This window comes from Phalacrocorax aristotelis, chromosome 1 (genome assembly GCF_949628215.1).
Source record: "Phalacrocorax aristotelis chromosome 1, bGulAri2.1, whole genome shotgun sequence".
NCBI lineage: Eukaryota > Metazoa > Chordata > Aves > Suliformes > Phalacrocoracidae > Phalacrocorax > Phalacrocorax aristotelis.
Genome location: NC_134276.1, coordinates 141,957,299 through 141,984,251, shown reverse-complemented (window position 1 = coordinate 141,984,251; position 26,953 = coordinate 141,957,299). Strand labels below are relative to the sequence as shown.

At 41.2% G+C, this 26,953-nt stretch overlaps 1 protein-coding gene across 1 annotated transcript; it reads left to right on the top strand.

The window, feature by feature from the left end:
- Nucleotide 1: 1 nt before the first annotated feature.
- PARVG (parvin gamma) lies at nucleotides 2-25,520 on the top strand. The gene is made up of 13 exons (XM_075112789.1): nucleotides 2-139; nucleotides 4,932-5,033; nucleotides 5,543-5,607; nucleotides 8,705-8,807; nucleotides 9,859-9,999; nucleotides 10,421-10,536; nucleotides 12,582-12,637; nucleotides 13,523-13,545; nucleotides 15,491-15,552; nucleotides 15,669-15,737; nucleotides 16,923-17,024; nucleotides 20,783-20,855; nucleotides 22,752-25,520. Exons 2-13 carry the CDS (start codon nucleotides 4,955-4,957, stop codon nucleotides 22,829-22,831), a joined length of 969 nt encoding a protein of 322 aa, XP_074968890.1. The 5' UTR covers nucleotides 2-139; nucleotides 4,932-4,954; the 3' UTR covers nucleotides 22,832-25,520.
- The last annotated feature ends 1,433 nt before the right edge of the window (nucleotides 25,521-26,953 follow it).

The following is a 26,953-nucleotide window of genomic DNA, read 5'->3' as shown; positions in this document are numbered from 1 at the left end:
TTCGCGCTGCCCCACACGGGAGGCTGCAGCTTTGGTGTAGGACGCTCTTAGCTGGGGGCCAGTCCCCTCTTCCCATAAATTTCATCGTGCTTGCTGTGATCTTGGAAGAGCTTCTGGAGATTTACTAGAGAGGAGAAGAGTAAGTTTGGGAAGGGGGACTCTCTTGGGTGCTTTTTAATTTTTTTTTTTAAACTGTAAGACTTTCTGTGTCCACATGGATTGTTCTTGCTAAGACAACACCTCTTCTGATGCAAATGAGCAAAAATGGCTCTTGAAAGGTCTGGTACTGAACAAGGAAGTAAAAGTAAGTTTTAAACGGGGCGCACAATGCGTATTCTCTTTTCTTCTTATTTATTTTTTAATTCTGGTTTTCTGAAGGCAGAAATACTATTAATATTAACATTCCCACTTGGTTTTGCTTCCCTCCTTTGTGTGATCCGTTTAGACAACTGTTCCTAGGAAATGGGTGTGAGCTAATGCAGAGTAGGGCATTGGTCTTTTGAAACAGGAAATAAAACAGTTGAAACAATTTGGTAACATTGGTAAGTGCCTTGTGTATATTTTACAGCTGGTTTGTATGCCAGAGAGCACTGGTAGCTCATTAATGCTTTATATCGTATGTGAGGGATATCTGGGAGTCAGATTGTGTGAAGACTCATGGAGGAAAAGTGAGCTGATCTGACCCAACTAGAAAATCAGTTGTTTTATTGGTAGTTCTGGCATTGCAATGTTGTGCAATAGTCTAGCTCTTGGCCTGAGAAAAATTCACTTTTTGGCTGCCTCAGCAAGTGGCACAGGAGAAAGAAAACACCTCTCGACTTTGAAACAGGCAAGCCTGTACAACTATGACAATCTCAGAAAATGAGGGACCAAATTATGCCATTTCATTTGAATAGTCAATAATTAAACCTGAATTTTATTTTAAAATGTCATCATGAAATGCCTCTACAAGCAGTATTCAAGCAGTTGTCTCCTACAATGACCTCTTCTCCAAGTACTGATAAATAACCCCTGCAGGAGGATGGAGGATGGAAACCCAGCATGTCAGTCACAGCTCTGAATAGCAAATTTGTATGATGGGCTGCAGAAGCTGGTTGCAGCAAACATGGAAGGTTGTATTTCAGAATCAAGTCTTCCATCCCTCTGTATTTCTCATTAAAGTAACCCGAAGAAGGCCTCCCAACTCAATCATGTTCCATTTTATGTTGTTTTGCAATATGTTATTCTTAGAAAGACTGCTCTTTAGGACCAAGCCTCACAGAAATGCAGCTTGCCACATGAGGGACTGCTCACGAATGCTAATTATTAGTAATAAGCAATGAGTCTATTAAATGCTGAGGAACTGCAGTTCTCAGGCTCTGAAATGGCTGTGGGAAATCAGTGTCGATAAATGTGAGGTGAAACACATGGGAGAAAAAACAATACCGGCCCTCCAGATAAATTATGTGCTCTGAGTGTTGCTATTTAGGAATAAGATCTTGGAGATATAATAGATAGTTCCATTAAGGTGTCTGCTTAGCACTCAGCAGTAATCAAAAAAACAACAAGTGTTAGGAGAAGAGGAACGCAGAACAACGCAGTGAACACTGGTGCAGCTCCCTAAATCTGTGCAGGTCTGGTTCCCAGCGCCTCAACAAGAACGTGCTGAATAAAGTTCAGAAAAGGACAATGGGGATGAGCGAAGGTACTACAGAGTGGTTTCCCTGTGATGGATGGCTAAGGCGTAGGCTGTGCTTCCTCAGTTTCCAAAAGAGGTGACTGTTGAGGGTGTAGGATAGTAATACAGTAGTAACACGGAGTGGCAACACAGTGACGTGAAGAATGTGAATCAGTTGGTCTCCGTCGCGCTGTGCATAGTGGGGAGCTTCAGGGGAAGCTGGCAGGTGGCAGGTCAGAGCAAGCAGCAGGAGGCGGTGCTTCATTCAAGGTAAAGCCACGCTTTTTGGCTCCTCGCTGCTGAATGTTGGGAGATACATTTATCTGAGGGATGAATGGGAAGTAAATGTGTTGACAGCTTCTAATTATCAGGACCGCAGTTGTGATTTAGGACGGCTGAGCTGCAGACTGTTGAAGTGTTTTAGGGAAGTATCTGTATATGCTTGCTCTGTTTATGGTCTCTTTTACCCTAAGTTTCTGCTTTTGGGTGCTGTAAGGGAGTGGATACTAGGCAAGCTAGTCTTACCCAGTATAGCAGTTTTAACACACTTGACTAGGTAGGACGCACAGGACTGAGGCCTTAGAGGATATTAACTTATGCTATTGCAAATTCTTCCTTTCAGGCCTTTTCTTATGGGCTTCCAATTAAAGAGTGGCTTCTGCTGTTTGGGTTCCTTGGCCAAACAGGCTAAGGATGGGGCGGGCAGTACACATCACTTTGATGTGTAAATAGTCAAAGGAAGTAAGAGATACACAAGTTGAGTGTTGCAGCAAAGCCGAGTTAATGTAAGTTGTGGTTTACACAGTCGATTACAGAAGACTTACAAGCAGGAGTTCCCAAGACGTAACAGCTGTCAGAAGCCTAATTTAAAAGTACGTTGTCCTTAGGTTGCTCTGTATTAATTAACTTTTCTCTCTCTGTTAATTTAATCTGGGAAGTCTTATCTCAGATAGTTGAGTTGTTTCTTAGGCACTAAATGACTCAATTTTTCCTATCTTATTTTACCAAGCACCGTTTTAGAGACAACATTCAGTTTTGCAGCCACCATAATGAAACTAGTTCTCTTGTGACCCTTTCCTCTAGTGGCTTGCTGGGAATTTTGTACCTAATTTGTTTTACCAGACTGATGTGCAAAAGCATGCAATCACTATTTTCTACCAATATGCTTGGCTTGGCAAAATCCATGTTAAAATACATGTTCACAATGCACTTTGACTGGACCCTTTAATAAATATGTGAGAGAGACCCTGCAGAGCGGCACCAGGGTGTTTGGTGTACAAAGCTATTGAAGAAAGAAGTGTCGCTTTGGAGGTCTTCTATGGGCAGTATGCGACAGCACTTGCAGCAGCTCTCTCGCTCTACTGTGTGTGTAGGGCTGGGTCATCATAGCACCTCGCTGCAGGCAAGGTAGCAGCCAAGACTGTCTTTTTGGTAACAGAATGAAGGAGGTGACTGAAAAACACAAGCCAGGGCAAGACCTTCATTTAAATGCTCTGACTGCTCTTTAAAGGTGCTTGTCCATGTCTGCTGATTACAGAGGGAGCCTTGAGAGGCAGGGCTCCTAACACACGTCTCAGGTAGACAGTAGGAACCCTCTCCTGTGTGAACCTCTAACATGGGACATCTCACTTTTTGTTAAGAAAGAACAAAAAGGGTCAGCTTTCCCTCTTCTTCAGTGCTGCCCTGCAGCACTGAAATTCAGAGAGAAGGGAGAGCGTTTCCTGTCTGCAAACAGGTAGTACTCCCAATTAGAGAGCGGAGCAGCAGACCATCCTGCTGGGTACCCTGCATCCAGCAGCAGCTGGGATTTGATGATTCAGAGGAGTGTCAAAAGTCTTCCTGGTCATCATATTGTTGCATTCTCTGCTCTGGCTTTCATAGGTTTTAGGACTGTCAGGGAAAATTAGATCTCTTACTCACAGATGCTGCCGTGACACAAACCATACACTGCGATGATTGCCCAGGGCTCAGCCATGATCCTTCTGTAGTTCCCTTCACCTCTGCAGGCAAGCATTTATTTGTACAGTTGCAGTATATAACTCTGATTTCTTGCACTTAAATCAACGTACATTTGGTTTAATAACAAGCCATCCTACTTTTCGCATCGTAATACCATTTGTAAAAGAGACTATTCAGATTCCAGTCTCTGTGATTTCTTATTGACTTTTAGTCTTTGCCAAGCTAAAGCATTCTTGTTGTCTTAGTCTTGTGGACTTGGCTGAAAAACCTTTACAAGAACATTAAGATTGCAAAAGCAAGCACTTAAAACTGAACATTTCCTACCATGTAAAGCTGCCTGTAGAGCCTGGCTCGATCTTTTTTGTCATCTGTGTAGGCAGCAGGGCACAGCCTTACATACCCATGGTTAAAAAATCCACCTTGCCTCTGCTTGCACTGTGGTTTGAGTCATGGCTTCTAGAAGAGTGGGAGATACATCGCCAGCCTCTTATTGATAGATAGTTGCTGGTAATGATGAACTTCATCTGGGTGTTTGATAGGACGATGTGTATGGATGGCTATGCAGCCTCTCCACCCAGCTCCAACAACTCAATTCCTTTCTCTGACTTCTGCTGTTCTCCAACAGGACTCCTAGCTGTTTTGGAAAAACTTGCCCATAGTTCTGTGTTTGTTGACGAGGTATTTTCACCTCTGTATTGTGTATTGTCATTCTGCTTTCATTTGAGGACATCTGGGTTGGGAAGGAAAGTCATTCTCCGATCTGTATTTAAAATAAAAATCTTTGAGAAGCCATGCAACTTAATCTAACATGAAGATGGGATTGTCTATCCAGACATGTCATTGTTTCTGCACAGCTATGCCAGTTGGTCTAATAAAGGAAACAGCTTATATTTATAAGCTTGTCCCAGTAATTTAACTATGGTATTCTTGATTTAATTCTTCCTAAGTATTGGTCATTTTTATAGCAGGTGTTCATTGATACCCAGGAGCTGAAAGTTTTTCGTTTCAACTGAAATAGAGTTTTACTAATCCAATTCAGATGAAACAGAATTAGGTGGAATTATGGCAAATTTTAGCACTTCAGGGCTTTTTTTCGTACGTTTTGATGGTTAACAAAAAAAAAAGGAAAGTTATTTTTAACTTCTTTCTCTTTACACACATTTAAATACATTCTCAGATTTGTTTTAAAAAGCAATCCACCAGTCATGAAATAGTAAGTGAATAAACCATTCAGTTTGTTCACTTTCTTCTTAGCACTAATTTTGATCTTTACACGCCTTTGCTCATGATCTTTTCCACCCGTATTTTTTACCAGTTTACCAGGAGTGAGAAAAGACAATGGATCCAGACTTTTTAAATATATTTACACAACCTGCTGCACTTAGTGAATTCCTAGCTGAGAATGTCATCGCTCAAGGTATGTACTTTATGAAGAAGGACAGAAAAAGGTCCAAGGAATTACATGAAGAACTAAGCAGAAAATGTGCAGTTCAAATTAATAGTGTATTTTTCAGCAGTGGTCCCATGGTTTTATCAGCAGTACGTAAGGTCTGTGTGTGTAATTTGGCTGCTGACTCTCTAGAAGCAGATCGTGAAGAAGCCACACAAATTCTAGCTGATTCTTTAACTGAAATTTAAATTTCACACATAAGGATCTGACTATGTTTGTTTTCCTCTGTCCAGAACTGTCTGTCTAGATCTTACTGATTTCAATTACACTGAAACATAATTTCCAACAGCAGTCTTAATAGTCTGCTATACCATTTTCTTACTCATAAGGAATCAGTTACAATAAAAAAAGGACAGTGTTTCTATATATGGCAATTATCAATATTAGGTATTATTAAATTGATAGCAGATTTTACAGCAAACTTGCATTAGTCATATCTGATAATTGTAATGGATCTTGTTTGCTTCCTTTCATAGGTGAGAGGAGGAAACTCATAAAACCGACCTCAAGCAACAATGCCAAATTGGAAGAATTAAAACTGGTACCATTTCTTTTACTATGTTGTTTAACCCTCACCTCAAGTTGCTTTAATCTCTAGTGTCAGTGCTCAGCCCTGTAAGTTACCCAGCTCTTTGGCCCCAGTCCCCCCACTCTCTATGGATGGGGATGAGCTCTGCTTTTGGCACTTGGGCTCCACACAAGTAAACAAATGCTTTTGCTTAAGCACAGTGTCAGAGTGGCTGGGGTTGTACAGGACAGAGCTTCAGTTGCCTACATCACCCAAGAGTGGTCACTGCTGTGTGTAAAGTTGAGCATAGATTTAAAAACTGAATTTCTTCTTGTATGATACATCTCCTAACTTGGGACATGTGGATAAGTCATATCAGAAGTACCCAGTTGCTACTTCATTTGTAATAGCAAAGAGAATCCATCTGGAACAGCGGACCCTGACTGAAAGCAAACCCACATCAGTGTTTGCTGTGGCTAAAGGGAGATTTTCAGATACACGCGAATTTGCTGTCCTGATCCCATGATAACAAGATTTAGGATTGCTGTGCTGGTTTGTAGCAGTCTTCTGTCTTGTCTTCTACCTCCTGTCTGCCAGTCACCAGTGGCAGCTGGCTCAGCTGTGATGCAGCCTGCTGAGGATAGCATAGAGCAGAGGGAGAAGGGATGAAGGGTCTGCAAGTCACTGCTGGAAGTCAGGAGAAAAGTTTTCACATTGTTGCATGGTACATTGTCTGCTTGAGGTAACTGTGAAGGATGAATCCTATTTCACGGGCAAGTACTTTATTTCCAAGTAATTTTGAAAATCGCGCTTGTGTGTTCAATCACCATGTTTCTCTAATGGCACTGCCCAGGGGAAGGCTAGCGTACTGAAATTTCCTGGAAGAAAAGTGGCATGTCTCTTCTGAGACCAGCACTTCTTGCATTACAGAGATACTAAAACTGTTATAAATATTTTGAAAACCATCTTAGGCTATGTGCTGATGTGCGTATTATATGGCATTCATAAATCCATAAATATATGTGTTTCTATATTATGTTTTCTTAAACATTCTTGCACATTTGATCAAAAAGATTTAATTTTTGTGTCAGGCTTTCATAAAGTTTTTATACAAAAGAGAAAATCTGAAAGGTGGTGCTGCAAAATGCAATTACGTTGTCTAGAGACACTGAATTTGTTCTTTCCAGTCTGCCAAAAATGAAGAGCTTTCCTCTGTTTATGAAGATTTCTGTGAGCTTCAGTGCTTAATCCATTTCCCATCAAAAACTCCTGAAACTGTTCTTCACTGTCTAATCTCTTTTCTTTGGATGGTGGGGAGGCGGAAATTGGGTCCCAAGGAAGGCAATCCTCTGGGTGCCCATTGGTGCCACTGGTTGCTGCCTTTATCAAAGGAGTTCATGGCTCATCTAGAGAAGATGTTGGGGTGGAGAGGGGCACAGGGAGGTATATTCAAGGGAATAACAAGGGAAACGAAGCAAAGAAACTTGCTTGGGAGAAAGATTCTGTTCCACTGCATTTTAATTTTGAGGTGGCTTTGGGGAACTAGGGAATGTGAAACAGCTCACTGCAGTTGCTATAAATACCGAACTGCATGTAGAACAGAAGATGGTTATGTTTGGAAGCCAGGAGCAAACTTCTTCAAGTACTCTTTTTCTCCTTTCCCTGTTCATTCATTTTTAGACACAACGCTCTGCTCTGCAGCTGAGTGAGGCCCCCACAACTGGACTGAAAGCGGAGTTGTGTGAGGTCCAGCCTGTGGAGGTGGCTCTTTAGAGCTGAGATAGCAAACAAGGGATCTCATAGATCCGTACTCAGCAGTACTTTCTGCTTTTCTGACCTCCCATCTAGTTGTGCCATTACATCTGAGGTACCACTCTTTCTCTCGCACATCTAAAGCATTGCTAAGTTTTAAACAGCAAGCATTAGCTGAGAAGCACAGCTTTCTGCTGTAGAAAATTATTGTTAATTCTTAGCTGAGGAAGTAAGTATATTACAAATACTTTGACAACTTCTCAGTTCAGGCGAGTGCTGGAATTTTTGTTTCCTGTGCGTTTTCAAGCATCTCAGAGATTTTGATTTTTTTTTTAACTACTTCTCACATTTTTGTTAATGTTGGCTAAAATGCAGGGATCTTCTATGAATTTCCTCTCCTGTTTACAGTGAGTGAGAAGGATATTATCCACACAGAAAACTCCAGACACTCATGTGTAGCATTAATAGCAAGGCAGGCAATACCCATCCCTCTTTTGAGAGGTTCTTGTTAACAGCCAGCTGGGGCTACTGCTCTTCAGTTCTGCTTCAGCAGGTCATCTTTCCTTTTTATTAACATATGTGAAAAAAGCACATGCTTGGGGAAACACTGCAGAGCTCCTTTGGTCTCATCTGTAGGAGCTCAGTGCGCAAGGTATGGGCTGCAAGGCCCAAGGAGCGTAACTGGGAAGGTGGTTCTTTTCCAACCGTAGCCAGCCCTTGGCTTCCTGGTCAGCATCAGCCCTGCAAAGGCAGGAAGGCTATTGGAAAGGGCAATGAAAGGACTGCCATGTAAGAAAGCAAAAGAAAGCAAATGCTTCCCCCCTCGCCCCAAAATGGTATTTGGAGACAGATTAGTATAAAATTGCAGGAAGAAAAAGAAAACAAAAATAGGGGAGCAAAGGGAGGAGTGGTAGTGACATGGATGACTACAAGAAATGTCCAACAGGATAAGTGAAGCCTTTTTTCTTACAAACTTTTGGCCAATGGTTCAATTGGTGTGTGAATTCTCTGATGTCTAATAAAGGCAGGGCTTGGGAAGTGTTCTTTGCAGCCTTTTCCTTGATGGAAGTAGGAGTAGGGTCTGTCTCTCCACCTGTATAACTATTTCTACAAAATTCGTAGGAATGACTTGAGTCATCTGTTTCACTTGAAAATTTGCCGTGAATTGGCCAACTGAGCCTTGTATTCTTTGGGAGAAATAACTGATACTTAACTTCCCTTTAAAAAAGCAACCAAAAAGCACAAAGGAAGTGAAGGTTGAAAGCAAACCAAGATGCAAGATAAGGGACTAAAGAGAAAGGTGAAACACAATATAGCACTGAGTACTATACCATCTAAACAAGAGTATAATTGCCAGCTGCTTTGTTTTCCTCTACAGTTATTGATTGACTGGATTAACACAACTCTGAAAGAGGAACACATAGTAGTTAAAAGTCTGGAAGAAGATCTGTATGATGGGCTGGTACTTCATCATCTTTTGGGTAAGCTGCTGCTTTGAGTTTAGCTCACAAACACATCATGGAGGAACTTCCAGATAGTAGAATAAACCTCACAAATCACAATAGCAGTGATCCGCTGGAGTCTTCTCACTGACAGAGAAGGCAGGGCACTGTGAACCATCTGCGATAACTGCAATTCTGAACAAATGCCTGATGATCTGCTATTGTTTTATATAATTAGGTTTTTTTCTAAGAAAGTCTTTTTAGCTGCTGGTTAACATAATAAAAAGGTTAACTTTGAAGTGTGAAATTACAGTGCCTCTGAAGGGAGGGAGGACTTCATAAGCCAGGAGCACAAAGGTAACTTGTGATGCTACCAGAAATACTGAATGGAATCAGCACTATAATTTATATGTTTTCCTGCTTTAAAAAAAAAAAAAAAAGTTCTAGGTCTAAAGCACTGGGCTGGAACTGGAACTAGTGAAAATCTGAGAGGCGCTTTGCACTACAAGGTGCTTTTATAAAGACATGACCTCTTGAAACAGCCTGTTGGTCCATTTCTGTTTCTCCACCTCTGGTGTCCCTACTTCATTTTTCTTTCCCCTTTCACTCTCTTTGGGGGATGTCTTTCACATCATACCTGCTTTTCACCAAGGCTGAGGAGAGCAGTGTGAATAGGATTGGCTAATACAGTTTACTTGCCTGAGTAACAAGCTGTGATTTCTTCTATATATGTGAGTTGATATCACCTTTGTGCACTGTCTGCAGGAAAGATTAACTCATTGGATTCCTGTAGCTTCCAGTAGGAAAAGAAGGAATGGGGAGTGCTTAGGTTGGGGAATGATGCTGCAAGGAATGACTTGAGTCCTCTACCTTTTGCAGAGCTTCAGCAATTTTACTGAGCCTTTCAGAGGGTGCAGGAGTTTAACAAGGCATACAGCTGTGGGATGTGGGTCTGTGGAAGCTATTAAGTGGTATTGAACGTTTAAAACAAGACTGTGTGCTTTACTGTCATTTTATGTTTCTGATTTTTTTTTTTCCTATGGTGGTGTTAAAACACATCCTTCTCCTTCATATGGGCTCTCTGTCAAAGAAAACCTAGGATCTCTCAAGCTGGATGTTGACAAGCTCGCATTAACAGAAAAAAAACAGCGACAGAAACTCTCTGTGATTCTGGAAGCTGTGGCTAAGTGTTTGCAACTGGAAGAAAGTCAGCTGAAGTGGAGTGTGGAATGTAGGTGCAGAAGTGAAATCGGAGAAAATTATCCATCACGGGGCTTCCTCTGTTATAAGGCTGCTATGAGGCAAAGGGGTGCCAGAACAGTAATTAAACAACCTGTTTTCAATTACTAGTTGAATCACAAGTGAGAAAGGAATATCTGACCCTGACTGGGCCACGCAAGCTGCATCCACTAAGTGTGCAGCTTATGGACCACTTAGCAGCCCTCATCAATTTTGTGTAGGTCTCACAAAAAGGACTTTTAAGGTGTGGTATTGCTGAACTGTGATATTATATAAACCCCGATCTGATGTCCCACCTGTGTTATGGCCCTCTGTGACTTTGGCATCCTCTGCACAGGGAGAATCTAGGATATTAGAGCGAGGCTTACTTGTTTTGCACACTAAACGTTGTTTTCTTTCTTTACATGAAATAGCTATCCTGACAAAGGACTTACTGAGCACACTGCATCTTCTGGTTGCAATAGCAAAGCACTTCCAACCCACCCTGGCCATGCCTCCAAATGTTCAAGTGGAAACAATCACCATTGAGGTAATCATAGTTTTAATATTTCTTACAGTAGATCCTAGAGACGTTTCACAAGAGTTAGTTTGGTTAGAATTAGGGAGAAGCGTGTGTGCAGCTGTGAAAGAGATGACTGTATTTTCTGTGAACAATTTCTGAGTTTGCTGGACTGGACTATCATTTTGGGCTTAGTTCACATGTTGTATCTTTAAAAGGGTAGAAAGCCTATGCTGTTTTTTCTCCTTGATCAAAAAAAGGAATGGTCCAAACTGAAAACAGAAAACAGCTGTTGATCTCTGTAAAGAAGAAAAAGAAGAAATACTGCTGTTACTATCTCTAAGTGTTTTAAAATAGAAGCCTGCACTCATAAATTGTGGTACTGGATTAATGCTGAGGATTTATTTTTTTAGGGGAAGGGAGTTTTTGCTCCCCCTCCATTGGGTCACATTTTGGTATTTTTCTCTACAAGCTGAGATTTCCTCAGTTTTCTTCCTCCATTTTTTTTTTCTTAAAGCCAACTCCGGGACTTTAGTAGAACATAAAAAATCCAACAATTTGGGATATAACTGCAAAAATCAGCACCACTGTGTTACAGTTTTAAGAGGTGTTTCAATTCAGTGGTGTTGGGACTCCAGCACATGGTCTGTATGGCGTGACCTATCAATCTTCCCTCTTTGAATGATCATAACTGGAACTGAAACGAAGCATGCCCTTGAGCTACGTATGTCACTTTAGGAGGTTTAAAAGTGTCCTGGAGGGACAGCTTCTTCTGGGGCTTGGTTCTGCCAAGGTACCTGTTGTGGCCCTATCCCTGCCGAGCACTTCAGCAGAGGAGTGATCCCTCCGCTATCTAATGGGAGTCCAAATTGTGCATTGCTGCCCACAGCCAGACGCTCCTGTTGTGTGGGTCTCATCAGTGACAGCCCAGACTCTGAGTAAAGCAGCCCCCTGTCTAGTGCCTTATGGGGCTGTGAGTGCTTCAGCCACGCAGAAATCAGGAGGGATTATCTGTGAAACCGCAGCATTAGAAAGGGTTGTTAACCCTGAAAGAGAGAGGAGCGGCAATGGAGATAATGGGGTTGTGGTAGTGAGCTGATTCACTGTAGGAGAAATTAATGCCCCTGACGGGAACATCAGTTATTAGCTCAAAAGTAAGGAAAACCTGTGAAGGCACAGGCTCAGAAGAGGGCCTGTGAACAGAAAGGGGGAAATGTTGAGGAAGTCCAAAGGAGACCAGAGAAGGCCTGGCCCTTCTGCAGCACGTGCCTGCAGGAAGGACCTGCCTTTGCCCAGTGGGGCTGGGTGTGCTCCTCTTCAGCAATGAGTTGACCCAAAGGAGTTGACTCAGTGTGTAAAGAGAGGGTGTTTTCCACTGCCTAAAAGGGGAGAGCAGTAAAGACTTCTCTGTGATAAGAGGTGGTTGCCAGGTGCCTGAATAAAGCAGCTGTCCTGTCTCTCCAGACTGCCAGTTGGATCAAAGCACTGGGGTTTTTTTTTTTATGCTATGTGGAGTACTAAGAGCTATATAGAGGAAAAATGTTCAAGGACTTAAGCAAACATCCCAAGTGGCTTCAGAAATAGTAAGAATTGCCAAACTAAATCTAAGCAACCTACCAAAACTAAGTCCGCTGCAAGGAGGATTCATCGATGGGTGGCAGGCCATGCCATGAGGTTATTATAAGGCAGAGGTGACCACCTCCAGCACTGTAAAGCTAGAGTCCTTGATGCAGTGAGGTGCACAAGAAAATCGCTGCCTGCCCAAAACAGCTTGATGCATTCATCAAGTCTCCAGGTGAGCATGCCAGCCTCTGGACTTTACCAGCTGAGGTACTACATGCTTCTCCTTTGGCTTCCTCTAATGGGGAAGTAGGTAATTTCTGGTTGAAGAGTGAAGAGAGCAGAAGGGAACAGCAACCTCTGAAAGTGCCTGTACTAATTGTACTGCACTTCTTGAATAAATGCCCTCTCGTAATCATTTCAGGCAGCAAATGGTTCATGAAAGCCTCATTAATGCTGTCAGCTTTTTTGTGTGTGTGTGACCAAACCAAAAATATTTATTATCTTTTTAACAGAACACCTCCAGAGGATTAAAGACAGCAAGTGGGGTGGAATATATCACAGAAAATAAGTAAGAGAGGATATATCTTTTTTTTTTTACACTGTCAATCAGAAAGGAAATATTGTGGGTGTTATCCCCCTTAGAAAAAATAACTGGGATCATGGTGATGACAAAAAGCGTAAACCCAGCCATGCATATGCATGTGAACTGTTTCTCTGATTTCCTTCCTTTTTTTTATTCCCCCCCCCCGCCCCTGTTATTACGGTATAATACCCTTCTGCTTTATTCTTTATATAAACTTCTCTAAAATAATGTGTATGACAATTTTTGAGGCTTAGTGTTTGTAATTGCCATGGAGTATAATAACAAATATAACAATAAAAATCCAGTACTGTAAATTTACCTGTCCCAGACTGAACTGGAAATTTTGTAAAGCCGCAGTGGTTTATATCTACTATTAATGTATTGCTCTTGTGTCATTAAATAAAGAGAAAGGAGGTAGTTCTTCAGTTTAACCTTGCTGAATTTGTGAGGGACTGTCATTGTTAAAGGACTTAAGTAGTAGGATGCCATTTATAAACTATGAAAATATGGACATAATCCCAAGCACGAGGAAGAGGTTTTCCTACTATCATCTTTTATATGCTAGAGCATCTTCAAATTCTAATAACATGAGCAGCTTATTGGAAAAGGGCATTGTGGATTGTGCTCATAAAAGAAATGTTCATCGGTCTGTGGGCCAGTTAAAATCTCATATACTTCCAAGAGCCTATACAGATATACAATGTACTTAAAAATGTCTATTGGAGAGTTACTCTGACATGAAGTTAATGGCACTTTGTACTGTGTCTCCTGCTTTACAAGGCAGCTGATGGCCCAGATAAGCTTTGCTTATGAATAAGATTAGTTCTGCTGAATGCTTTTTCTAATTCTTTTTTTTTATTGCACTTTTAGAGACAATTTAGAAGCGCAGACGAGTAAGTACAAGTTCAGCGTTTCACTATTACGTGCTGTTAAACACCACATTCTGATCAATTTTTACCTCATGAAAAAATCAGTATGCTCCCTCCCAGAATTAATGGAGATTCATGGATATCCCCTAGTGTTTTTCTTCAAATGTCTTCTGTTAATGTGTGCTCGTATCAACACAATATAGTTTGGAAATTGGGTGGTCACTTTGCCCATGGACTGCAGGCAACAAAAGGGAGGTAAGACAAGAAATGCTACAGTGGGTTGATAACCTAATAGAGAAGACCTGGCTGGGGGACAAAATATGTCTTGGGTTTATGCATTGACCTCATTCACTGTTGTGGCTATTTATGAGCATAATGGCTTGAGAACTGGGCTTCTTGTTGCTACCAGTTTCAATGTAGTTTCCTTCCTGCAGTTTGCAAGTAAGATTTTGAAATCTACTGGTGCTCGATTATGGATGGCAGCCCAGTAAAACCAATGTCCCCTGAGATTTTACCCTTTGAGCTTTTGAGAGCTGTGAAACACTTGAGGTGAAAAAAGTCCACGTGCACAGAGCCTGCAGAAGGCCTGAGTACTGCTTAGGCTTCAGTGTGAGCTGCTCGTCCGCCCTGCAAAGGAGCACGTTTCATCCCCAGTGAATCAAGGCAATCGTTTTAATTCTCTGCTGTGTCCTTTATGTTTTCATCCTTTACAGAGGTGCAAATTATATCATTTAATACATATTTATCACTTCTTCCACTGAGTGGCCTCTTGTGTGGGCTGAAATTGGGGGGGAAAAAACCAGCCTCTAATAGGTGTTTCATCCAGTGGGCTGATTCTGCTGGAATGAAAAATCTGCAATTCACTCTTCAAAATGCTGCCTCTGTCTATTTTTACCACAGCTTGCTTAACAAAGAAAGAAATCCCAAAGCGTGGCTCCAGAAGAGGGCTCTCTAGTGTGCAAGACTGTTGCAGGTTTCAGACTGTTGCTCGGTGATTTGTTTGATGGATTCATCTATTCCCTGACGTTGCTCCTGCAGCAACCCCCTAACAGGGAGAATGGAGAAACCTGAGGAAACCCTTTAGAAGCAGAGGCTTCTCTGTTTTGGCTTTTGGGAGGAATCTCCCTTAAGCAAAGCTGCCGTTGCTTTCCTGCACTATAGAAACTGGTTCTCCATTTAGTTATGCTGCCAGAGTGCCCTTGATTTTTAAGGATGCTTCAAATGCTTTGTTTATGCTTGAACCAGAGCAGTGTTGTGGCCAGGTCACCATGAGGATATGTGTCTTGCTCTCACTAAACCTGGGCAGAAAATAGAGGTGAGGGTGGGCATTCACAGGGACTTCGATGAATCTCATTTCCTTGGAAATCTTTAAACTTGTGCTAGTTCCCTGGTGCAGCACTGCTGGCACTGGTTTGGTGCCTGCCTTTAAACTGGATGGCAGCACTGGTCAGTTTTGATGGCTGTGATTTTTCAGAGGAAGCACAGTGTCTCCAAACCCAGTATCTAGTTTGTGTTTTTTTCAAGGAAGGGGGCTGTTTTCCTGCAAATTTGATGTAACTGACTTTTCTGTTGGGGGAGAGCGGTAAAGTGCATAGCTCTTCTTTTCTGCTAACAATATTTTATCCCAGAGTTTCAGGGTTAAAAAAACATAACTGAAAAGAGATAAACTGTAGAGATGCGAAACTTAGCCGTTGCTCAAACTGGTGGCAGCACAAATCTTGAGAACCTCTGCAGGCGAATATCACAGAGCTGAATGAAGTAAATTGTTTTTTCTGATGTAGTCAGGCTGAAGGGAAAGCCTGCCACCCTGTCCTCTGATAAATACAAAAGCAGAATCTTTCCCCACCTCCCTACGACTCTTTTGCTCCTTGGCTTATAAGGTGTGAACACCTTTCTCCTTCTGGAGCCGGTTTAAACCTCTAATCTGACAGTTATTCCAAATAATACCAATAATGTTGTTTTGCTACAGAAAATGATGCCTTTGATGAATTATTTAGCCATGCTCCAGATAAACTGGATGCTGTAAAAAAGGTAATTTAATTTTTTTTAATAGAAAACAAAAATTTGTAAGGTAAAACATAATTCATGACTTTGCTGAGAGATGTTATCTTTTCTTCCACCCTCTCCTCCCCTTCTGTTTTCTTCAGGTGTTTTTGCAATTTGTCAACCAGCATGTTGCAAAATTAGGATTAAATGTGAAAGACATCGAATCTCAGGTAGCCTGCTCTAAGCTGCATGTTAACTGTGTCTCGTCAGCCATTTGAGTGTTTCCTCTCACCATTAGGATTCCTCCTTTTTGTTGTAGTAATTTGAAAAATGGCAACATAACAATTATTTCTAGCTTTAGGTTAAGATACCAGGCTTCAGTCTCTGAAGTTTCTGAAGCTAACAGGTAATGAAAAAAAAATATAGTGTTGTATTGAATGCTGCCCTTGTAACGCTACAGGGAGTAATTTTTGGATCCTGCCCGACTCCTGTGGATGGTCGGTTTTTCAGGATGGAATTAAAGTTGTTCTGACAATTAAAGTGAAAGCCAAGCTGATTGTTGGTGCTTAGTGAGTTTTAATGCTGGATTTGCTTCACAGTAGAAAGGCCTGATTTTTATCAAATTTCAAAGTCCCACCCTCTGTCGAGTTTGTCGAGCTTCTTTAGAGTCAGTGAAATTGCAAGAGGAGTGCTTGTTAGGCACCTCAGGATCACCTCCCTGGGCACCGGTGAAGAGAGGCACAACTACAACTCCACTGTCCTCTTCCACTGCCGCTGCCTTTGGGCGGATGATGGCTTGTGCAGAGCTGGGGAGCCATAGCATCCTCCCGGCGCCTCTCCAGGGAGCGAGCAAGTGATGGGAAATGAGCTTGGGGATGTCCCTCGTGGGTTTTTGTTACCCTGTTTCTGCAGACACGCACACAATAACTGTGGGAGAAGTCAGCCCACACCTCTTGCTTTGCTCCAGACATCCAAACCTCGGTGAGTGGCAGTCCCTGCGACTTATGCCACATGGATAAAAAGTGGAGTCATGCTCCAGTGCTCTTTTGGGTTTTCCTGGTGGGCAACTGTGAGTCTTGCGAGTGTTTTGTCGTGAATCTCAGGCACTAGGCACAATTTGCTTTTATTTATAGTTATGTGTTTGTCACTTGTGGTTGTCTGAAGTCTCTTCACATCTGGAATAGTTTGTTTTAATAGCGGTTCTTTTACAAGGTTATATTTTTATGAATATGAACTTGAGAGCCTTATGTAACTAAATACGAAATTCACTGTAGAAGGGGTTGAGGCAGCTGAGTCATTAGGCTGTCTGCTTGCCAGAGTATCATTTAAATTCCTTTATCGCTAGAATGGCATTTATTGGAGTAATTTACTAAAAGCCAATGTAATAAATGATATTCAGATCATTCTTCATCCAGTTTGCAGATGGAGTTATCTTACTTCTGTTAATTGGACAACTGGAGGGTTACTTTCTGAATTTAAGGGATTTCTTCCTGACTCCATCCAGCACCACAGAGATGGTATGTTTGTTATTTAATTACTTAGAGTTTGATGCTTCAAACGTCTTGTGTATTTAATGCTTCCATATGTCAGTGAAGAGCTCTGCCTCTTGCTTTAAATGCTGCTGCTGCTGCCTGTGAAGTCATATGCATGCACAGTGTTTGCAGGATGGTGGTTTGGGACAGTACAAGTGCACACACTTGGTGCTGTGAAAATACCTTGGAATAGGTTGGTGTCTTATTCAAAATTAATTTTCTCACAGGAGGCAAACTATTGTTGCTTGAATTTGTTAGGCAGATAAATACTTCTGAAGCCTTCCAGTGGCCTTCCAGAGGCTCCATGTGGCAGGGAATTGATATGCTATCTCCTGCGAGTCTGTCCTGCAAAAAACATTTATGCAAGAGGATGACACCTTTTACATAGCAGAACGGGATCCCTATGGTTTTCCTTATACTGCTGTAAAAATATACCTTAGTCAAAACATGACCAGAACATGTTGAAGGCCCCCTCTGTGCTTAGGAAGCTGTTGAGAATTTACATCTTTCCTCCCCTCGAGGAAGGGAGCTTTAATCTACCCAGCCAGACTTGCTTGACTCCTTTTTCAACCTCTACCATGCAGACTTCATCAGTGTTTTAAAAGAAAAAGGTGGCATCAGCCAGAAGGTAGCACATGGTGGGCTGCCGGTGTAAATGCCTCCTCCACAGATCTAGGATATTGAAATATTTTGAGATATTTGAGATATTTTTGAACGGTCTGTGGTAGGATAGAGATTTTTCATTTGGGTCACTGAATAGCTCTGAAAATCTTGAAACCATAGCTATTTTTCCTGGGTTATATTCAGTTAGATCTCTGAATGTGAAATGTGTCAGATCCTTTTCACTTGAGAGCTGTCTGAGAAGGGAATCCCTCCTCTGGCATTTGCATTCCAGCTTCCCTGCACAGATGAGTCTTTTGTCTGATTCCTAACCTCACCACAGTTAATGTCCCTGGGCAGTATTTATCTGAAAATTTATTTAATTTAATGAAAATCTCAGAGATCCTGTGTTATTTAATAAATGCTCCTGTGGAGCTTTTCATCAAAACATTTAAAAGCACAGTTGATGGAGACCTAGGTTCAAATTTTGTGAAAAGTTCATTGCTGTCAGTTGATGACTGTTAAAAGTATTAGGAAAATTCAGATTATTTTTTTACCTAAGATGATTCTGAACTGGAAAATAGATTTTGAAGGGTTGAATCAAATGAGAATCAAAGCATTTCCCTGCATTTGTTTTTCTTCCCTTTCTCCTCCTCCACTCAGTTTTCAAAATTGTTTGCAGTGGTCCATTGACTTGGAAATAAATTTTTAACATTTCCAGTAACTTTATTCAGAGGAAGTCAATTAATGTGTTTTTTTATTTAAAATTTCATAAGTAACTTTTTCTTTTTGGATCAGCCCTATTCAAGCCTCAGAGATCTCTTTCAAGAAATGAGATACCCCTACATTTTAGGTACAAATCGTAGCTTAGACTTTCTAGTTCTTACCCTGCGCGCACTGCTCACTGGCCTCAGAGAAGAATATAATGGGGTTGGGTACCGGTTCAGTACAATTCTCTACATCCTAGCAATTTCATTTTAGCAAAGTTACTTCCAAGTACTGGACTTATTGTTGAACAGTCTGCCAAAGTGGTATTTACTGTTTGTTTCTCCTCTGATGTTTGTTACAAGATGAAGAGCAGGGTGACAATACAACTAAAAATATTGAGCGACCATAGTTCAACTGTCATTTGTACATAAAATATGTCTTCCAATTCCCCTGTGCTTTCTAACTGCCTGTCATTTTAGACATTAATTGGTACAGTAAAGTATGAAAATGTAACCTCTGCTGAGATTTAAAACATGTCATTTGCGTTATGAAAGTGGTGACAACCACACGCGCGGTTACAATCAACGTGGTGCATTGACTTTCATTCAAGCTGAAAGCTTGAGGTTTGAAGCTGGTACGTGCACCTTGTGAATCACAAAGAGTGGAGACTGGAATGGAAGCAGTGATAGTGAGGAGGCAACAGAAACAAAATATAAAATGCAGAGATGGCAGGAGCCCCTGTTAAAGGGACAGGAGGGGTGAGCAAAGCCGGAGCAGAAATTTGGGAGGTGACCTGCTCCATGTGCAAGAAGACAACACTGCGTGTGGTAGGCCTCTTGCAGGATTTTGTTTGTGTTTATTACCAAAAAATGAGGTTTACAGGTAACCATAAAGAAAGGCCAGCTCTGGGCGATCATGTGTATAGAAAGGTGTGCATTCTGAGACAAAGAATATAATCACAAAATAGGCTGAAATTAGGGGTGAACTTTGTGCAGCCAGGAGATGAAGAAGGTGAAGGAGGGCCCTTGTGCTTACCAAAACCATGTGAACTTGGTACTTTTGCCAAAACAGGCCCAGAGATGAAGTACCCCAAATGTCCCGACCTCTGTCCTGTTGTAAATCCTAGAGAATTGCCCAGCTCTTTTGAGTCTGGAAGCACAGCTGGATGAAATGACTTATTTTAATATGTTGCCTTTCTTTGGTACTTATCAGCATTTCTGTCTGAAGATTTATTTTGAAATCTGCATGTTATTGTTCCTTGCAAATTTCATATGCATTACAGAGAAAGAAATGTGCCCCTTTTACCTATGTTGGTTCATTAAGAAAACATTTGATTTATTCATTCTGATCAGAAAATTGTGTAGATCTGTATGAGCTTAATCTCTTCTGGCTGCTGACTGTCAGAGGAAGAAAACGAGCACGAATCCGAACTGTCAATCTCTGCTACCTGCAAATGAGAGAACCAGGTAGAACATAAACTTATTGCTTCAATTCAGAGCACAGAGTTTGTGCTTGGCTTATGCGTGGGCGACCCCTGTGCTTATTTTGAGCACGGCAGCATCTGTGATGTGCCTCCTGAAGGATAAATTGCTCAGTAGCCTAAGGAATGTATTAAAAGACAACTTGAAGTTCATTCAGGTCTTATTACTTCATTAGAAGAAGGGAGCTTGCTAATTACCAGCCAAGTAAACAACTGCCCTTAAGCTGTAAGAAGCTAGTAATAGGATGTTATATTACTTTAAAAATCATTCATAACTACTGCATATGCATGTGATGCTGCTTTTATGTGGAGAAGGGAGAAAAAAAGAAGTGAGGAAAAACCAGAAAAAAACCAACCCAGCCTTCATTCATAGACATGTGCTTAATTTCTCATGAGTAATATTAAGGATATCATCACTATTGCTATTGTGTATAGACATCTTTATATGTTAAAGCATAAACTTCTGTCTCAGAAATATAGCTGATGGGAAGATTTCCAATCTTCATAATTCTGAGTGAAATATAGAGAACTTTCTCCTTATGTATTTTTTGTTTGTTCCAAATGTGGTAAGCATATGGGCACTGCTAAAAAAAATAGAAATAAATTCCATACATCTATTAGATCTAGGCATGAAGCTAGCCTGTTTTCCCCCTCGAAACATCCATTAACACAAGACTTTCACACGTAAGGTCTATTTTTAAATAAATGGATTCTTCTGCCCACCTCATGGTATATGTTTTGTTGGAGATGGATTTTACATCCATCCAATTTTATATGATAATTGGTAGAAATTCTGAAGAGCACTCCATCAAAACTAAGGAGATGAATATGAGTACATAATTATGAATCAGTATCTCAATTCAGCTACTAGGGAAATACTTTTTCAAACCTCCTGGCCACTGCACTGTTGAGTGGAAAATACTTTTTGTTGTATTGATCTCTCTCTCATCAACAGCTTCACAATGTTAACCTTGCATTGGACTTGCTGACAGATGGAGGTCTTCTGAATTTTTCTGTGAACTCTGAAGGTGAGTCACGGCACTTGTCTGGAATAGAACTGCTAATATCCTGCCTTAGCAAAAGTTAGGCTAATTGAAAAAAGTAAGTTCTGCAGCATGACGAACACACACGCTTCATTATATGGTTGCCCCATAGCTGCTCATTCAGAATGAATAATAGTAAAGCTGAGAATGGTTTTGAACAATCTTCATTTCTATAATATACTAAAAATGTTATAAGTTTAGTAACTTTAAACTTAAACTGTTTAATAAGTCAGTACTTGTTAAAGATTTAAACCAGTGGCAGCTCCTAGGGAAATTACAGCAGCTGAGCTAGAGGGAAAGCTCTCTTCCTATCTCATAAAAAGTTTTAGTGCATTAAAAACAAGCTTGTTTTGTGTGGGGGAACACCTTGCAGAATATGTCCTGAAAATCAGAGATGCTGACTCCTCTATTCAAACCCAGAAGAGCTAACGGGTCTGTCTCCTGAAAGTGAAATTCATATGTTTTAAGTTGCTGTTCCGCCTAGTTCAGACCTGAGAGTTGAATCTTGGTATCCTACATCCAAGTGAATGCTTCCATTTCTGAGTCAATGTACACACATGTTCCTCTCTCTTGCCACACTACCAAAAAAAAAAAAGAAAGTTTCCTTTGGATGAGTCCAATTTTCCAATAAAAAAATTCTCCACAGAAAAATTTTTGACCAGCTCCTGGTGGGATGAAGGATGTGGCTACATTAATGGATGGTGCTGTGACTGCTTACCCTGACCTCTTGTGGGGCATGTAACCTCACCCCATCATTCCTGCATCAAGCTCAAGAGCTTGTTGTTGAATAAGGAAATAAAATCTTTATTAAAAATAGCAAGTATTATCTCTTCCCCTGTTATTCATAAGCAAGTGGGCGCATGTGTTTAGTAAGTAACCGACGGCATCATGGAGAGGGCAAGATAGAATTTAGGACTTTCGTTGGGTTTTGTTTTGTTTTCTTTTCCCACTAATGCTTTGGTGATTTTGTCAGTTTGTATGATGGGCATGCACAAATTGTGGGCTTTTTGCCACATTGCATAGAGCTAGGAGTTTGGAAAGGTATGTTAGCTTTGAAAAGAGTCATCTGTGTGAGCTCAGGTCTCCATGCTGAGATCCACCTTTTGTATGAAAGGAGTTAAACCCATGCTTTCTTTCCTTCCCTCTGGTTATTCTGCACTGCCTCAAATACAGTTGATCAGTATAAGAAATATTGGTGCCAACATCTGCAGGTCCTTTAGCTTCACTGGGAGAATCCTCAGCTAGTGATTGAATTTAATATGATTTAGGGATACTTATTACAGCTACTCTATTTAGACTGTTAAAGGATCTCATTTACTAGTGTTTCATTATTAGTCTTTCTCCCGGTGATTTACAGCACTGTAAGAACAACAGTAAACCCTCTAAATCAGTTAGCCTCTTCCATTAAATCCAAGGGCAGTTTGTTTAGCCAAGAACAGGGAAGCTGAAAACTAAATGAAAAAAAAGAAACAGCTAACAGCAGCACAACAGGATGGAAACATTACAACTGAAAAATAAAGTGTCAGGTAATTCCCAACATGATTTCTGCCATAAGAATCATAAAAGCCTAAAACTGTAAAGTCCTATTAAATTATCTACTCTGTTCTCTGCTAGTGAAGAATTATTTCTTACTATGCATTATTTATCCCATCTTCCAGCAAGATAGTGCAGTGAAGGTCCCTTTTCCTTAAGGTCATTTAATAAATAAATAATTTGCTGGCTCTGTAGTTCCTGTGTTGCTGCTTGTTACAATTAGATTGTCTAAGTTCATGTTATAATTGGAGAAAGGTGGAAGATTGTCTTTGGCAGTTGCAGTCTCTTTCTATTCCAGGAATTGCTAATACTTCCCATCTGTTTTTCTTGCTTCTTGTGTATCCACAGATATTGTCAATGGAGATATGAAGACTATAATGCGGATTCTGTATTGCTTGTACTCCAAATACAAGACCAAAGAAACATGAAGAGCAAGGCCAAGAGCTTGGCCTTTTTTCTTTTTTTCATAGCATATCATGGTCTGATTTTTGGATTCCCAGCTCTGTTTGCCACTGTTTATGTGCATGCACTTGTGTTTGACACTTGCCGTATTAACACTGTATATACAAGTATGTATTCATTCAATGTTTCACATATATCACCTGAATAACTGTAAGTATGTGTGTGTCCAGAGCCAGTGTACTGTGTAATTCTGTGGTGTAGCTCTTACTCCAGCCCTGTCTCTTGTTCTCTCTGAGTCCCACTAATGCTGCAAAGAAGTGCAATGTGTGTTTATTCTGGACTGTGGATTCTTTGCCTCTGGAGATGAATTTGGAAGCTGTTATTGCCACCTCCCCACTTCCATGCTTCTGATTCACCTCTCTAGTTTCCAGAGTGAAAGACCCACCATGGCATCTCTGGGAAGATTGCAGGCATGCTTGAAGCTCAAGTTCAAAACCTTTTTTACACAGGTGGCCAGCTGTTGTCACATAAGAAGACGTGGACTGGGCACCAAATGAGTAGGTTGCTGAAATGAAATCAGAACTTACCAAGTGTTTGATAAAAGTTTCACCATTTGCCTGCTCAAACATGGAAAGGGGACCCAGAATAACGTGCTGGTGTGAGACCATGCAGTAACAGAGGGGTCTCCTGCACAGCTGTGGAAAGTTGCCCTTATTTTCTTGCTAAGCAAATGCCAAACTGTGGCCAGCTCCAGCCTCTTGCAGCCCTAATGTAATGTCTGACTAGGGGGAATGCCAATTCCTGTGTCGAGCAGGTTATAGGAGTGACTAACGCAACGGCACTTTCTCTCCGGTGAGAGGTGGATAGATTCTGGTTTCCGCTGCAGCTGGTCAAGGCCATCATGGACAGTAGTGAAACTCTCAGCTGCTGGCACTTCTGACAGCATACTCATGCTGTGGGGGCTCTCAAACCCCTCTGAGACTCTCTTAGATTAATTTGTCCAGCCACATCCCCAAGCATCCCAGAGCCCCCTCTGAATGCAGCGAGGCTAGCCGCAATTTATGTTAGCTGTCACCCTTGGTCTTTCTGGGGCATCTTAAATAGGAATTCCTTTAAATCCACCATGTACTTTCTTGACCTTAAAATTATGTCATGTTTATGTTGGATAAAGCTGGAGATGTAATTAAGAAAAAAAAAGATGTTTTGGTATTATTTTGGCTTCCATTTAAACTGATTTAATATCCTGTCATCAGTGACTGACATTTGATCTCTGTTTTGATCCTCCATCTGTGTGTTAACGGGAAACCAAAGCTCGCCTAGTGCGGGTGCTGACATTTACAGATGAGAATTTGTTGTGTCTAGTTCTGGATCACACAGGCTAAGAAAGATCCTTAGATAGCAATGCTGATAAGTCTTCGAGTCCTGTGTTTGAAAATGGTAATACTGCACAGCTGCTGGAGGAACGAATTCTGCAAACTGCCCTGAGCCTAATCCTTTTTGCACCAATAATTACCTTGTTGTTTTTACAGAGGAAAATCCAATGTGTGGTGCCGATGAGCTACAAGAATATCAACTTACTTCCTTAGAAAATTAGTTGTGTGTGCTGTTTTGAATGATTTAAGTCAAAAATACTTGTTTTTTGGTTGTTTTTTTTTTTCATGTGCAAGTCTCTGTAGGTACCTTGCTTTATTCCTTAACGGGCTTCAAGCAATCGAATGGGAGACCTCAGAAGTTTGTTCTTGCTTCACAGATCCCTGCTGCTGTTGCTGTAACATGGCAAGCGGATTGTAGAAGAAATCATTATCGAGCAGATAAAACTGGGATGTGGCTTGGGGCAAGCAAGCAGGAGGGCATTTGGTGGTGATACAGTGGCAGCGTGGCCTTTTCCACCAAGGAAGCCAATATGAATCTCTTCCCTGGTGCTGGTGACCATATGTCGTTTCCAGGCATGACCTAGAGGGTATGAAAAAGTCAGTGGTGGGGGTTAGCTGGTGCTGCCCTCGTCTGATGGTTATTGCTACTCAAGGAAACAGTTGGATTTTTCTCTGTGTGTTCTGAGTTTTGTGGTCCACTCCTCTGGCATGAGTAAATCTGGTGCTTGTACTTCTGCAGATTTCTGGCAGGGGAAGTCTAGTTCTTGGTATTTAATAAATGAAAGGATCATATTCCCCTTCCAACACCAGCTTGCCTAAACCTTTTATGAACAAGTCATTCTTTTGAAAACATACAGGGGGAAAAATGACAGCTAATGTACTTGAATCAAAAATATAGCGAGACCAAATATGAATGTTTTAATCTGTTTTTTATGCTGCCAGCCAATTTATAACACGCTTGACGTCTCTGAACACTTTGATAAAGAGCCTGTGTTTGATTCCTAAAACATGCTAGAGAATTTTACTAATCCATCATACAGGCACCCACTCCATAAATTGGTGTAGAATATGCAAGTGCACTATTTACATTTGAGATGTAGTCACAGACTTGGCATAGTTTTAATAGTAACTATAAAGTGACAGAGCTAAAAAGAATATTCCGACAGTACGAAACTGGGGAAAAAAGAAATATATGTTACTGTTCTTAGATGTTACTTTTGCCTTACGTCAAGGTAACCTGTTTCCCTTTTCTCTTGTATTTATAAGTTAATGAAAACCAAAGCCGCTTACTGTTTGAGCTGGCAAGTTAACTATGATATTTTGAATAAACTAAGCTCTCTCTATGTGAGCCTGTTCATTGACACATAATTAAGTTTACAATTCTCATGTTTAAACCCTAGATAGTAAGCTGTTTGTGATGGAAAAGCGTGGTGGACTATTAAGGTGTTGGGTTTTTTTTTATCGTGCTGTGTAGCTCGGTCTGCAAATTTAACTGCAGTGACTGTTCAGTTTTCCAACAGAGTCGTTGACTGGCTGTGTCTTACTCTGTTTCCAAGGAAGAACATGCAGTCTGTTTACCTTTTAAATAACCGGTAAATGGTCCAAGAATTTCTGAGCCAGAGAAGAGCCCTACAGGAGCTTCTGTTGTTATCCTTGTCTCAAAGATAAGTGGTGCGGTGGCTTGGCAGCAGGGCAACGGTGAGGACATGAAACAGATCTGAAGTGTTTCTGACTCCTGCTTGCTGTCATCTTTCTGTTGTCCTGTCTTTCCAAAATACACGGCCTCATAACTATAAAGATGTCTTCCCAGAGGCGGAGGGGCAAGGGTCTGTGGAGAGAAGCGCAGGTGGAGAGGGCACAGTTACCATGATGATTTTTAGGGGAAAGTGCACAGAAGTTTTTGTTAATGGGATCATGGGACTGAGACAGGTACTGGCTGTAAAGCCTGGGAAAGCAAACTAGGGATCTGTCCCTGCTGTCAAACCCCCTTCTCCTCCTTGGAAGGAGGATTACATTGCCATTTTTTCATGCCCTCATTTGGATACAGCCCTCTGAGCGGGACCTTGCTGATGTGCCTCTCTGGGAACTGGCCCATTAAATTCCAGAGGGAAAATGCTGGCAGTCCCCAAATGCACTTGACAGGTGGGAGCAGCACCTCCACTTATCTGAGGTGGAGCCTGTTCTTAGTGCCTGTCCTTTCTTTCTTCTTTTTTCCCCCTTCTTTTCCTATGGTTTCTATTGTGTTGCTTCTTGCAACAGTCGCTTCCAAAAGTCTCTTTGGCAATTAGGCTTTCAAACCATGAAAGCAGATAATTCAAATTCTTCCTCTCCATGAGCTTGAAGGGCATGTGTGTGTTTGTGTCTGTGTGAAGTGATCTTGCTGTTCTTTCTCTTTCAGGCTTCTAAAATTTCCCCAAAGAATAAAAGCCATTGTCAGTTCTTACACAAGTGATTTTTTTTTCTAGTCAATTAATATTGTAATAAAGAATAAATTAAAGTGTTACTTTGGAGAAAACAAAATTCTGTATATGAGCCCTTCTACTTGCTGTGGGGATGGATTGGCCTCCTGTGCTACTTGAAATTTTCTAGGATGGTGACGAGGTGAGCAGGACCCAGAGAGTAATATATGGAGAGGTGAGTTTTGAGACTAGAGATAATGAAATCAAGAGGGTGGTACTGTAGACTGGAACGTCCCTGCCGCTCCCCCCATCCTCTCCATCAGCCAGCTGCACTTTCAGGAATATTAAAATGAAAAACCCCACAACAAACCACCTC

Excerpts from the sequence above, each read along its gene's own strand:
- PARVG (XM_075112789.1), top strand. The coding sequence starts at position 4,955 with ATGGATCCAGACTTTTTAAATATATTTACACAACCTGCTGCACTTAGT. Across the intron at positions 5,608-8,704 it reads AATTGGAAGAATTAAAACTG|TTATTGATTGACTGGATTAA; the intron begins GTACCATTTCTT and ends TTTCCTCTACAG. Across the intron at positions 12,638-13,522 it reads GAATATATCACAGAAAATAA|AGACAATTTAGAAGCGCAGA; the intron begins GTAAGAGAGGAT and ends TTGCACTTTTAG.